This window comes from Lithobates pipiens, unplaced genomic scaffold (assembly GCF_037356315.1).
Source record: "Lithobates pipiens isolate NorthernLeopardFrog02 unplaced genomic scaffold, aLitPip1_a1.2 Scaffold_16, whole genome shotgun sequence".
Classification (NCBI taxonomy): domain Eukaryota; kingdom Metazoa; phylum Chordata; class Amphibia; order Anura; family Ranidae; genus Lithobates; species Lithobates pipiens.
Genome location: NW_027507748.1, coordinates 93262901 through 93275439, shown reverse-complemented (window position 1 = coordinate 93275439; position 12539 = coordinate 93262901). Strand labels below are relative to the sequence as shown.

At 38.7% G+C, this 12539-nt stretch overlaps 1 protein-coding gene across 2 annotated transcripts in view; it reads right to left on the bottom strand.

The window, feature by feature from the left end:
* The window catches only part of CADM2 (cell adhesion molecule 2), a 381397-nt gene that overhangs the window by 130465 nt on the left and 238393 nt on the right, over positions 1–12539 (bottom strand). Inside the window, exon 7 of one of the 2 annotated variants that reach the window (XM_077480109.1) lies at positions 7399–7512. The exons of the other annotated variant lie outside the window; for it this stretch is intronic. Within the exon in view, the coding sequence (XP_077336235.1) occupies positions 7399–7512 (114 nt within the window). The remainder of the gene's footprint in view (positions 1–7398; positions 7513–12539) is intronic. 2 annotated transcript variants of the gene reach the window in all.

The window sequence follows — 12539 nt, the reverse complement described above, 5'->3', positions numbered from 1 at the left end:
AGCCCAACTATAGCCAAAGCTTGTTTTTAGTTTTGGAAAGAGTGGATAAGTAAAAGAAAAAAGAGACTTGTGTTGATGGGAAATGAGACGTGCATTATTTGAGACACTTTTTAGAAATTTCAGAATTCATTGACAGGTGCATCTGACTTGAAGTGAACCACCTTATGACCTGCATTTGACCACCTTCTAAACTGCATCAAACTGCGTCAAGCTGCTTTTGCATTTCTATTAACTTGTACGGGGAGAGAAGCAACTCTGATTGAACAAAGGACTATTAACTCAGGCTCCTAAAAAAATACAGATCCCTTTCATATATTGACACACTGAATGTTTATTTTTATTTATATCATAGGTCAGGCCTACTTTCTAATAAACACATTAAATGAGGTCTGTGGAACACAGTAATTTCTCAGTTTTAAAATAAACAGGTTTACTCATAATTCTTTGCAATGTGCAGGAGGGAGTTAGTATAACGCAGAAAAGGTGATAATTAGTCTTAGGTCTTGGTGTGTGAACCTGCTGCTCCTGGAAAAAAATCCCTGCAAGACAATGTCATAATGTGCTAATATGCATCGCATACTAGCACATTATGATAGAACAAAGCCCTCCAGTGCCACAATATCAACACTGAGATAGCTGACATCTTCCCTTATCTTCCTTCTGGGTTTCCTGCCAGGGATGTGATAATGTCACTCCCGCACATGTGCGTGGGAGCCTCCATTTCCAGCATGGGCTCTGAAGGTCTGCCACTGTAAGCCGGACACTGTGTTGGAGAACTTGTCAGGAGTTATCATGCTGATAACAGAGGAATGGAGCAGCAGAAAGACACGGCACTTTGGAGAGAGATAAGTAAACACTATAGATATATGTGCCCAGGTCACATTTCATGAATGGGGTTTACATCCACTTTAAGTTCTAAGATGGGATACGGATTAGTTAGGGTTGTGGATAGTTAAAAGGTTAGTTAAGAGTTAAATGTTATAAATAAGGGAGGTGGAAATAAGAACTCTGAGTATGTCTAAAATATTACATTGCATTGGTTCCCTCCACACTGCAAGGGTTCAATGCTTTGTTTTGTCAAGGAGATGAAATAAGTACAAGACACACCCAATTCTGCACTCCCTGGGCAAATTGTGTCAATCGAGTTCATTGAGATAAAAAAAGACAGTGGGTGCTTCTACCTGTCAGGATAATCTAATAAATAAAAAGCAATCTCTGATAGACTGCCCCTTTTATAAAACAGCTGTGACCATTCCCAATATCAATGGTATGTGCAGGCTACTAAGTGAATATATCATGCAATGACATTTCTTTTCTTAGTTTTGTTTCCATAAACCTCACTCTTACATTCTTAAAATGAACCTGTATCCAGATCATGACACTTAATTATTTACATGTTTTGGACAAGCAGTGAAAGAACTTTACAACAAACCCTCATTTACCTCTGTATCTGTATAGGTATTGTGGATAAATTCATTTTACACACATTAGAAATACTGAAATTTCAGCTTTGTTTTCTATTAGAGCAGAATCTAGACAGTCTGCCAGCTCTCAAATGAAAACAAACATAAGATATTTTAAGTACCCTGCACACAGGCAAATTGGCCAATACAGCATGAAAAGACATTTGCTTCACCACTTAGCAACGATTGCATGTACATTTACTGCGGCAAGGCAGCTTCAGTGAGCTGGATCATGTATCTGATAAGTGATCAGCACTTCTGGGTAAGGGGCGTGCACTCCCCCATGCTCTGCCCTGAATGTGCTGTGATCACTGCATTATTGTCACTATTGACGTCAGTGTGAGTGAGTGTATCCCCCATACACCGTCAGCTAGTGTCAGATTGCCCACCACATTATCATAGTCCCACTGAAAGTCACTGATCACCACCATTACTAGTATTATTATTATTAAACATTAAATAAAATTCCAGTACATATAGCATAGTTTGTAGCTGATATGGGGTTGATTTACTAAAGGAAAATAGATTCTGCAAGTGTAGTTGCTCCAGAGCATAGTAAATGAAATAAAGCTTCACTTTACAAAAAGTACCCAATCACATGCAAAGACAATAAAAACAACAGCATTTTTGCTTGCACACGATTGGATGATGGAAATAAGCAGAGCTTCAGCTCATTTGCTGAGTGCACAGCCTTTTTGCCTTTAGTAAATCAACCCCTATAACTTTCATGCAAACCAAATAATGTACACCTACTGGGATTTTCTTCTACCAAAGCAGAATACATTTTGGCCTAAATGTATAAAGAAATTCGATTTTACGTTTTTTATCAAATATGTTTTATAGCAGAAAATAAAAAATATTGTTTTTTTGTTTCAAAGTTGTTGGTCTTTTGTCATTTATATAATAAAAAAAAACCCAGTGATGATAAAATGCCACCAAAAAAAAAAAAAACTCTATAAAAAAATTATATCAATTTCATTTGCGTACAGCATTGCACGGCCGCGCAATTGTCAGTTAAAGTAGTGCAGTGCCCAATAGCAAAAAATGGCCTGGTCATGAAGGGAGTAAAGTGGTTAATCATTTCATTCATGCACCAGATGCACCACTGTGTCTGCAACTAGGCACGTTCGCCTATCCCCGCACGTCCATACACCTACTCTGTCTCCATTGGCAAAAATAGGCTGCATGCACATAACTCCACATTGCAGGAAGTGGGCAAGCCAATGATTCTTCATGCTGTATAGGCCAATATATTGGTATGAATAAAATCTTAGGTTGTTAGAAAATTACTGAAACACAACTTTAGGGGTTGATTTACTAAAACTGAAGAGTGCAAAATCTGGTACAGCTCTGCATAGAAGCCAATCAGCTTCCAGGTTTTTTGTTAATGCTTAATTGAACAAGCTGTAGTTAGAAGCTGATTGGTTACCAATTACCATGCATGGCTGCACCTGCTTTTCCACTCTCTAGTTTTAGTAGTCAACCCTTTAGTGTCTTTGTTGTGTTGTTTGAGGATCTTTGATAATGAATTACTTAACATTACAAACAGCTAGAGAGGGGAGTGTGTGCTTATTGTATTGCTTTACCGCTTAAGAATGTGCACATTGTTTAATGTTAGAGTTAAAATTAGGAAACTAAAATTTTTTCAGAAAGAAATGTCAAAAGAAACAATTTCACTCAGGACAGGCTTATTTTTTTTGCTAATATTTCAGCAAAAGACTGCTTTTTGCTTTCAATAATTGTTTGGGCCTACCGCAATGAATGGAAATATGAATTTCTATCCCTTAATTTGTGTACCTAATTAGTACATGAAACACATGCATGCTTTTGTATAGTGAATGTATCAGCTCATATTTGGCATGCTCACTAATTTCTCCTCTGACATCTAGTTCAGTCATGATATTGTAAGTAAACAATGATCATGACTACGAAGTGTTTTCAAATCTATATCTTCTAAATGGGATTTGCAACTTATTTTTTATTTTTTTACTTTTTAAATCCTTTGTCTAATCTTTTTCACCAACACCATTCTAAGCACAGTGTCATCAATAGGAAAATATGCATAAGATAACAAAGTTTATCATACTGCGCCAGGAATAAGTTAAACCACCGACTGATTCTCTCATTCGGATAATCTCTGTGGTCTTCAGATAAATTCTTTTAAACATTAAAGAAAAAAATGGATAGGAAACCAGTTATGCCATGTGATTCAGTAAGATGGCAGGATAAGAATTGGAAGTTTGGAAGAGTTAGATTATCATATCAGATTTGACTATTACCAAAAAGAGGTTTCAAAGCAACAATCATATTTAGATCAATCTCAAATAAAACTTACCAGGTTTCATGAACATCCTGTCCTTCACCCTGCTATTTAGATTACATTTCTTATTTGTAGACATCATGGGAGTACAAAATTAACCCTCTTTAATAGGCCTCTTACAGGCTTGTGCTGCAACAATGGCATTAAAATATCAGTCCACCCTAAAGTGATAGTTTAGATATAAATGGGGCCTGGAGGACTCATGTAAAATGCTGACTTTTTATATATTTAGGGGTCTACTGCAAATAGTGCTTTTATATTTTTTGTGATATGCAGGGAGCAGTTAGCTAGGTGACCATTTATTATGCTGCATGTTCTTATGCAAGCAAGTTGTTACGTGCGTCCGCCAGCTAAATCTAAAACGTTAACTACTGAACTACCGTCTTAAAGTCTGCGAGAGCAAAGTCAGCCAGCATAGTCAATGGGAACACCAAAAGCAGTTAAAGAGGATCAGAAATCAGGTTAAAGTAGACTTTCGCCCAGGAGTCAAGTCCTGGGGAGAATAGTGTGGAAACTCCCATCCAATATCCACTGCCCCACCAAAAAAAGATGCGCTCATATGCATGAAAACTTCAAAAGTGGTATTTTTCATCCAATTTTCATATTGTGTGTATGAAGCTTAACTGTTAGTAGCACCTGCCACACAGCTTGCATACTTCAAAGTCTTGCAGGATGCGGCTGCTAATGGGAACTGAGTTCCTATTGTGGAAAAAGTACAGGAACTCCATTCCCATGCATTCCCGCAGGACTTGAGCCCTGATTTCGCCCATGAAAATTATTCAATTTCCTCCCCCTATCTCCCCCTGCTCCCCCTATCCTCTAACACAATTAGAAAATAAAAATCTGAGCCAAAAATAATTTTTAAGCCATTTTAAGGGGAGGATGATATGCGAATCATGAAATCAGAATAAATATAACACAGGAGCAGACACGCAGTGTGTCTATTGGACCTGGCAGAGCCTTGCAGTGCTTCGCCACATGTAGCCACAAAAGGCAACAGGTCTCTGCCAATATATGGGGTCTGGAAGATAAGCAAGGAATGTTTGTGAATGCAAATAAATCACCAAATAATTATGCGCTCAGTGGGCTAGAGGGTAATGCTGCACACTATGTTCTGCATACAGGAAAAACAAAGTAATAAACAAAAAGAGTATGCAAGCCTTCTAACCATAAAAATCACAATTAAAGCAAACAGTAAAGTGATGTAAATAATATGAACATCAATAAATAAAACCACCAATAGAGTGGAAAAATAAAGAAGCTTCTTCATGTTCCCTGAGGATGTCCTTCGTATAAATGAAATGCATGGAAAGGGCTAACGGCCTATGATGTTATCACACCTCCTGGGGTAATACAGCAAGGTGTTTTGGAGCTTTTGCTACTCTGAGATGCTTGTGAGAATATTTGCATGGGATAAGTTGGTGTTGTTAGCAATATTACGCTATAGTCTGTTGTATCTTAATGTGGAGAATTGTTCTTTCTGGACAGCCAGCAGAGTACCTGGTGGGCATGGAGGTTGTTACCATACCGTGGTGTGATTCACATTTGGTGTATTCTATAGTAGCAATCACTTATAATCAGAAGATCCTACTAATCTAGTAAGGGAACTCATATATCTATGTCTGAGGTGGTTTGGGACTAAAAAACATTGAACTTTGGAATTAAATTTTCACACAAGATTCTACACTGGCTCCCTAGTGGAGCCCTGAAATATTCTTTTGGGAGAGGACTTTCATTTTCCCACATGATTGTTTAAAATCCCCCCTAGTGGAGCCCTGAATATGCATTAGGGTGTGGACTTTCATCTCGGTTTTATCATTATTTTATTTATACTGAATATGGTTTAATTTTTGCACTTTAGTGGTAGTTTTATTTATTGATGTTGATGTTATTTGCATCATTTACTGTTTGTTTTCATTTTGATTTCTATGGTTAAAGGTTTTGCACACTTTGTTTATTATTATGTCTGTGAATGCATAGGGGCTTGTGGAAATTTGTCAATGCGCATAAGCGCTACAAGGCTCATTAGGTCCTATAGACCTAAAAGAGACCCATGGCATGTCCACATATGTGTGTGATATATAGTATGACCAAGGTGGCTGCACTGGAGCAGAGGAAGTTCTTTAGGCTGAAAGGAAGACAATGCTGGACTTCATGGACCAGTAAGCAAAGAAATCTCACCAGGAGTTCCCAAGCATTGCAAAAAATAAATGAATGCATCCCTTTTGGTGCATTTTGATGCCTTGGGCAGCTCATGCAATGCACATTAACGGGCAGCTAAACACAGTATGCACATAAATGCAACACGATGGTGTGAAAGGGACCTTAAGCATTCTTTATCTTGATTTGTAGGAGCAAAAAATCTAGCAACAGTTTAATGCTACAGTGAAAAAACACAAACACAGAGAATGTGAAATATAAGAAAGTGTACATAAATGTAAAACCTATCCCAGCATACAGACGAAGAGAAGTGCTATCGTGCACATCCATATATACATTGTAAAAAGAGATACTGATAATTACATCAAGCATAGAGAACAAGAGACGTGATACTGTGCAGTGTTCATATAGATAAAGAAATGTAGTAGTATACCTCATGCATACATAGAAAAGAACAGAGTCAGAGAATGCATAATCATTTTCTCCAATGGAACAACAGAATGAGGAGTGGGTATCCAAACAATAATAACTTGGAAAGCATTGTGTAGCACAGTGGGAAGTATGCTCAGAAGAAAGGCATAAATCTTCCTCCCCAGGAGGCCGAGCCCTGGCCTGCCTTCCCAACTGCCATAGTTATTATCTGCCACCACAAGTGGTGGTATCATTGTTCAGAAAGACAGCTCTGCAGCTTCCTGAGTCTAATCGATACTTCTTCCCCTCATTAAATTAGTATTAAGTTCAATCCTTTATTGATCATACTAGCACTGTTTAAAGGATACACAGCTGCACTAAACACTGTTTTTAAATATTTAGCCTGAGTTCTGCTGGAACAGTCAATTCTGTTTCTTCATTTTTTTTGTATTAATTTAGGGTGCCCCCATATATATATATATATATATATATATATATATATATATATATATATATATATATATATATATATATATATATATATATATATGGCAACCCAAGAGCTCCATTTACACTCAGTTGATTTGACTATGATTTTAGCTGTATACATCTTTGGCTGTTCACACTACCCTGACATGTAGCATAGTCTATACAAATTCATCATCTGAACAGTGCTACAGCCACCATAGAGCATTAAAGATCGAAAAATGTTCCAAAAAATTGTCAAAAAAATCCCCAAATTTCTTTCACCGTGGGATTTTGGTGCATCTTTTGCCTCCAAGACAATAAAGCCCTGAGTAACTAAGTCTACGCCATTTCAACAGCAAAGTGTAATTTGCAATTATTTTCAAATTATTGCTATGTTACCGTGTTCCTTTTAATTTGTTCAAATCATTAAAAAAAAAAACACAAAACATCACAACCCTTGTTATTAACACTTTAACTCACTATAAATGTAAATGTAATAGCTAATTACATCAAGTCATGAAGTTTCAGACATTTCTAGCAATCTGTTATACAAGGCATACAGTAGAACAGACATACCTTTGATGCCAGAAGCGGATGTGGTTGAACGGGTTGGTATGGAAACAGAGGTTGTGACTGTTGCAGTGGTGGAAAGGGGGATGATTGTGGTTGGAATTAAAGTGGTAGGGGCATCTGGTCAATGGGAAAACATAAAAAGAGACATGAAACATAAAGACAAAATTATATCATACAAAAAAAAGAAAACAAAAAAACCCCCCCAAAAAACAAAACAAAACAAAAAAAAAGCATAACAATGGTTAACTCGGGTAATGTAGACATAATGTTAACAAAGACATGCTTAAAGCAAAGTGACTCAGACACTTGGTAGTTTTTTTTATATTAAATCACTCTCACTTTTTTCATACTTAACAGAGGAGTATAATTACCAAAGTGTAAAAAAAATAAAAAATCCTCAGTATAGATTTAAATTACTGGTTATTGCACAAAATACAATTTTTTTTCATGGAGAGTGGATTTAATTGACAAGAACCAAGCTTTCTTTGTGCCATTTACAATGGGTTGTACAGTGGAGATCAGGTGTGGATAAAACAACATGCTGGGGAGATGTGGGAGACAAACAAGAAAATAATAACATGCTAAGAAAATGGAAATTATATGTTAAAAATGAATATTTCACCTGCAGTGCCTTCCTAAGGTATATATCAGTGAAAACTAAGAAGCAAGTGGCTTTTTTATGTAGAGTACTCTGTAGCCATTCACTGGAAGGAACAAGCCAACAGAAAGCAAAAACCATATAATCACCTTGTTTTCTCTTTGAGTCATAGAAACTTACTGATGCCGTAGATGGAAAGTTTATCTATTGTTGACAATTATCGAGCAACAAAAGATTAAATCTATTAAGTTATTCAATATGCTTGGTGATCAACATTTAACCATCTTAAAGTGTCATCACTGTCGGGAATAAAAACCAAATGCAGGGCATCTCTGTAAAAAAATAAACATTTCCCTGTGTTTTATTTTATTAAACACAATGCAACTCCCGAAACATATCTCTTGACCCTAGCAGAAATGCAAGCAGCTTCTAATTTCCTTGTATAGGCTTCCAACACAGTACCTTTTCTGGATTGAAATCACAAGAAATGGTGTCAGCCCTCCCCAGTCATCTTTAGTGTTAGGGTGGTGTTTTGTAGTCGAAGATAGGGCTGATTAGACTTGAGATAACACAGGAAGTGTGCATAGGACACAGTACAGCTATGAATTTCTAACAGTATCAACATTTTTTTTTTTTTGCACTTATCAAACAAATATAACAAAATGCAATATTTAACCGAACAAAAGGAAGCAAATAAGAGTTGTTCGCTATAATGGTTTACATACACTCTAACAATACAAATGCTATTTTGGTAAAATGTAATTATTGAACAATACAGCATAATGATAATAGTAATGATGATGATAAAAATATTAATATAACACAAATTCCAAAAGAAAAAAAATATGTTAAAGCAGGCACAAGAAAAAGAAGTTTGTAACATCAAAAGGGAACAGGAAACTGTTTAATAGCATCAAGCCGCTTTCTAAAAGACTTCACTTTGACGTATCTCTTCCTTTTGGAATAGGCACTTTCTATGTAACCTGGAGTGCGTGAGCAGGGACTGGTTATTTTGGATCCTTTCATGCCAGCACGTGGTAGAAGGGCTCAGTAGAGGGGTAAAATGAATTCCTCCTCTATTTTTGACACAGTGGTACTCACATTGCATACTGTATAAGCATGATATTATTTCATATACAGTGTTTTATTTCAATAGACTGTGTAGTGGTTCTGTATATGTTTTCTTTATTTCATTATGATCAGGATTTGAAAGTAATACAACTTGTCAGGTAAGGCCAGAAGGATTGGCAATGTGATTGACAATGGTATGAAGTTTGATAGAAAGGTGTATATGTGACCATCCTTATACAAGAGGACAGGCAAATCTGATGAGCAACCTTATTTACAGGGGGTTGCCTGGATTGTGGATCACTAGCACTTCTTCAAATAAAGGGGTTTATTTACTAAAGGCAAATAGACTGTGCACTTTGCAAAGTGCCATTGCACTCTGCAAATACAGTTGTTCCAGAGCTTAGTAAATTAGGTAGAGTTTAACTTTACAAATAATATTTACATGCAAAGAAAAAAAAAAACAGCATTTTTGCTTTCACATGATTGGATGATGGAAGTCAGAAGAACTTCTGCTCATTTACTAAGCTCTGGAGCAATTGCTCTTGCAGAGTGCGCAGTCTATTTGTCTTTAGTAAATCAACCCCAAAGAATGCAGTTTGTAACTATTATACAAAAGTAGGTTATGTGTAGTGGTTACTGGTGGATTATGTGAGGAAATTAACTATTGTAACTTGCACTTGACTCCTTATGTCAGTGGTCAGTGGTGAAAGTCCCCTTTAAATGATGGCGGTTAGTGATGTTGGTGCCCCCATAACATATGTGTTTAGTGGTCACTGCAGTGCCCTCTTACAATGGCAGTTAGTATGCCCCTGCATATTGGTGGTAATTGTCCTCCCTTAAATAAGTCAGTAGTGTGTGCACCTGCATCTCAGTCTCCCTATAAATTTAAAGCAGCCTATGGGGTGACGCAGACAGGGCAAGGCGCAGACATAATGGCTCTGTCCTGAGTGGCTCTGTCACGAGTGATGCACAGTTTCACCGACGCAGTTTAATGAAAGCAGGATAACTGGGCATATTGGTGGTAATTGTCCTACCTTAAATAAGTCAGCAGTGTGTGCCCCTGCGTCTCAGTCTCCCTATAAATTTAAAGCAGCCTATGGGGTGACGCAGACAGGGGCAAGGCGCAGAAATAATGGCTCTGTCCTGAGTGGCGCTGTAACGAGTTATGCGCAGTTTCACCGACGCCGTTTAACAAAAACAGGATAACTAAAGCTGGATGAAAATACAACAAGAACTCTGCTCCACTCTGCAAGACGACAAGCAAAAAAAAAACAGCTTTTGAAATGTATTTTATATAAAGTCAATTTCCCACTCTCTATCCACTAACATGTTCCTCATTCTCTTCCTTCTCACATTGGTGTCTTCTATCCTCAAATTATCTTTACCCATCCCTCCTCTCTTGCTTGCAGCATGCACATATCACCCTCACTCCTACCCTCTCCCTACTATGGCACCCACCATCTCCTGAATTTGCTGCTCCCACATGCTGACATAAACACCAGGGCCACTAGACACATGCACTCATGCACATCCAACTCCCATCTTGCCTTCCTCGCCCTCCTCCTTCTCCTAGTCTCAGGTGACCTTTCTCCTAATCCTGGTCTGCCATTTTCCAACTGCATGCCACATATCCACTACCCCTCCCCCTCTGGCAACCACTGCAATCCACTCATTTTAATTTCTATCCCCCTGCTTCCTCAAAGCAGCCCACCAATCTCATACACCCTTTGGAATTCCTGTAACAAGCTAACATCTGTACAGGACCTCTTCATCTCTCATGGCTTTAACACACTCGCCATAACAGAAACCTGGCTTCAAAATTTTGACTCAGCTTCTCCTGCTGCCCTGTCCCATGGTGGTCTCCATTGGACTCACTCCCCCAGTCCCAACAGACAGAAAGGAGGTTGAGTTGGCTTCCTTATATCCCCACAAAGCACCTTCCAAGTCCTTTCTATCCCTCCCTCTCTATCCCTCTCTTTTTTCGAGATGCACTGTATTCATCTGTTTTCTCCCATTTCTCTGAGGATTGCAGCAATTTATCATCCTCCTGGACCAGTATTGTGCTTTCTTGATGACTTTGCTGCCTGGCTACCCTACTTTCTCTCCTCTGAAATACCCACAATCATTCTTGGTGACTTCAACATTCCTGTCAACGTTAACAGCCCAACTACAGCTAAACTTCTTGACTTAACCTCATCTTTTGACCTAACCCAATGGACACATACTTCCACTCCAGTGGTAATACCCATGACCTTGTATTCTCCCATCTCTGCAACCCTGGCAACCTCACCAACAACCCCTTTCCTCTCTCTGATCACAACCTCATCACTTTCACTGTATCGCTGCCTCCAACCACTCATCCCTCCAAGCAGCAAACAATTACTTGTATAACCCTTAGCCACTTCACCCTTCTCTTCTCTATTCTGCTACTGACTACCTAAATAACATAATCTCTCCCCTGTCCTGTCCTGACCTGGCCACCTCTGTCTACAACAGTTCATTCTCATCATCACTAGATTCACTTGCTCCTCTAACCACACGCAGAATCAGGCCCTGACCTTTACAATCCTGGTAAACTGACAGCACTAGAAATCACAAGAGACATTACTGTGCTCTTGAACGACTGTGGCGTAAAACCAAATGCCTGCAAGACTTCACCCTATATAAATTTGCCCTTCTAAAATACAATTCCTGCCTCCATGTTGCCAAACAAGCCTACTTTGTCTCTCTTATTAATTTCTTGTCATCCAGTCCCCGTCGGCAATTCGTGAGGACACCTCCACTGTGTGTACATCTTCCTCACCCAACATACCTTGCCTAACAGCACATTCAACACTCTCCTCTTTTGAATTGGCTACTACTGAAGAAGTTATAAAACTTTTCTCAGATGCTCACCTAACCAATTGTCCCATGGATCCTGTTCCCTCACAACTACTACAGTCACCCCCTTCTTCTATCCTATGCTCCCTCACTCACATCTTCAATCTCTCCCTCTCTAGTGGCACCTTCCCTTCCCCTCCAAAACATGCGCAGATCACTCCCATACTTAAAAAGCCCTCACTGGACCCTACCAACCTGAACAACTTAAGACCCATCTCATTGCTCCCATTCATCTCTAAACTTCTAGAATGCTTAGTCTACAACCATCTTAGCTCTTACCTCAGTGAAAATAACCTTCTTGACCCCTTACAGTCTGGCTTTCACTCGCAGCACTCCACGAAATCTGCCTTACTAAAACTCACTAACGATTTACTAACTGCTAAAACCAACAGCCAGTACTCCATACTCCTACTGCTTGACCTCTCTGTGGCCTTTGATATTGTTGACCACCCGCTCCTTCTCAATAAACTGCATTCCCTTGGCCTATGAGATTCTGCTCTATCCTGGTTCTCTGCCTATTTACCACAGCGCTCCTTCAGTGTCACCTACAACTCTGTCTCCTCCTCTCCATTGCTCCTTTCTGTAGGGGTCCCCC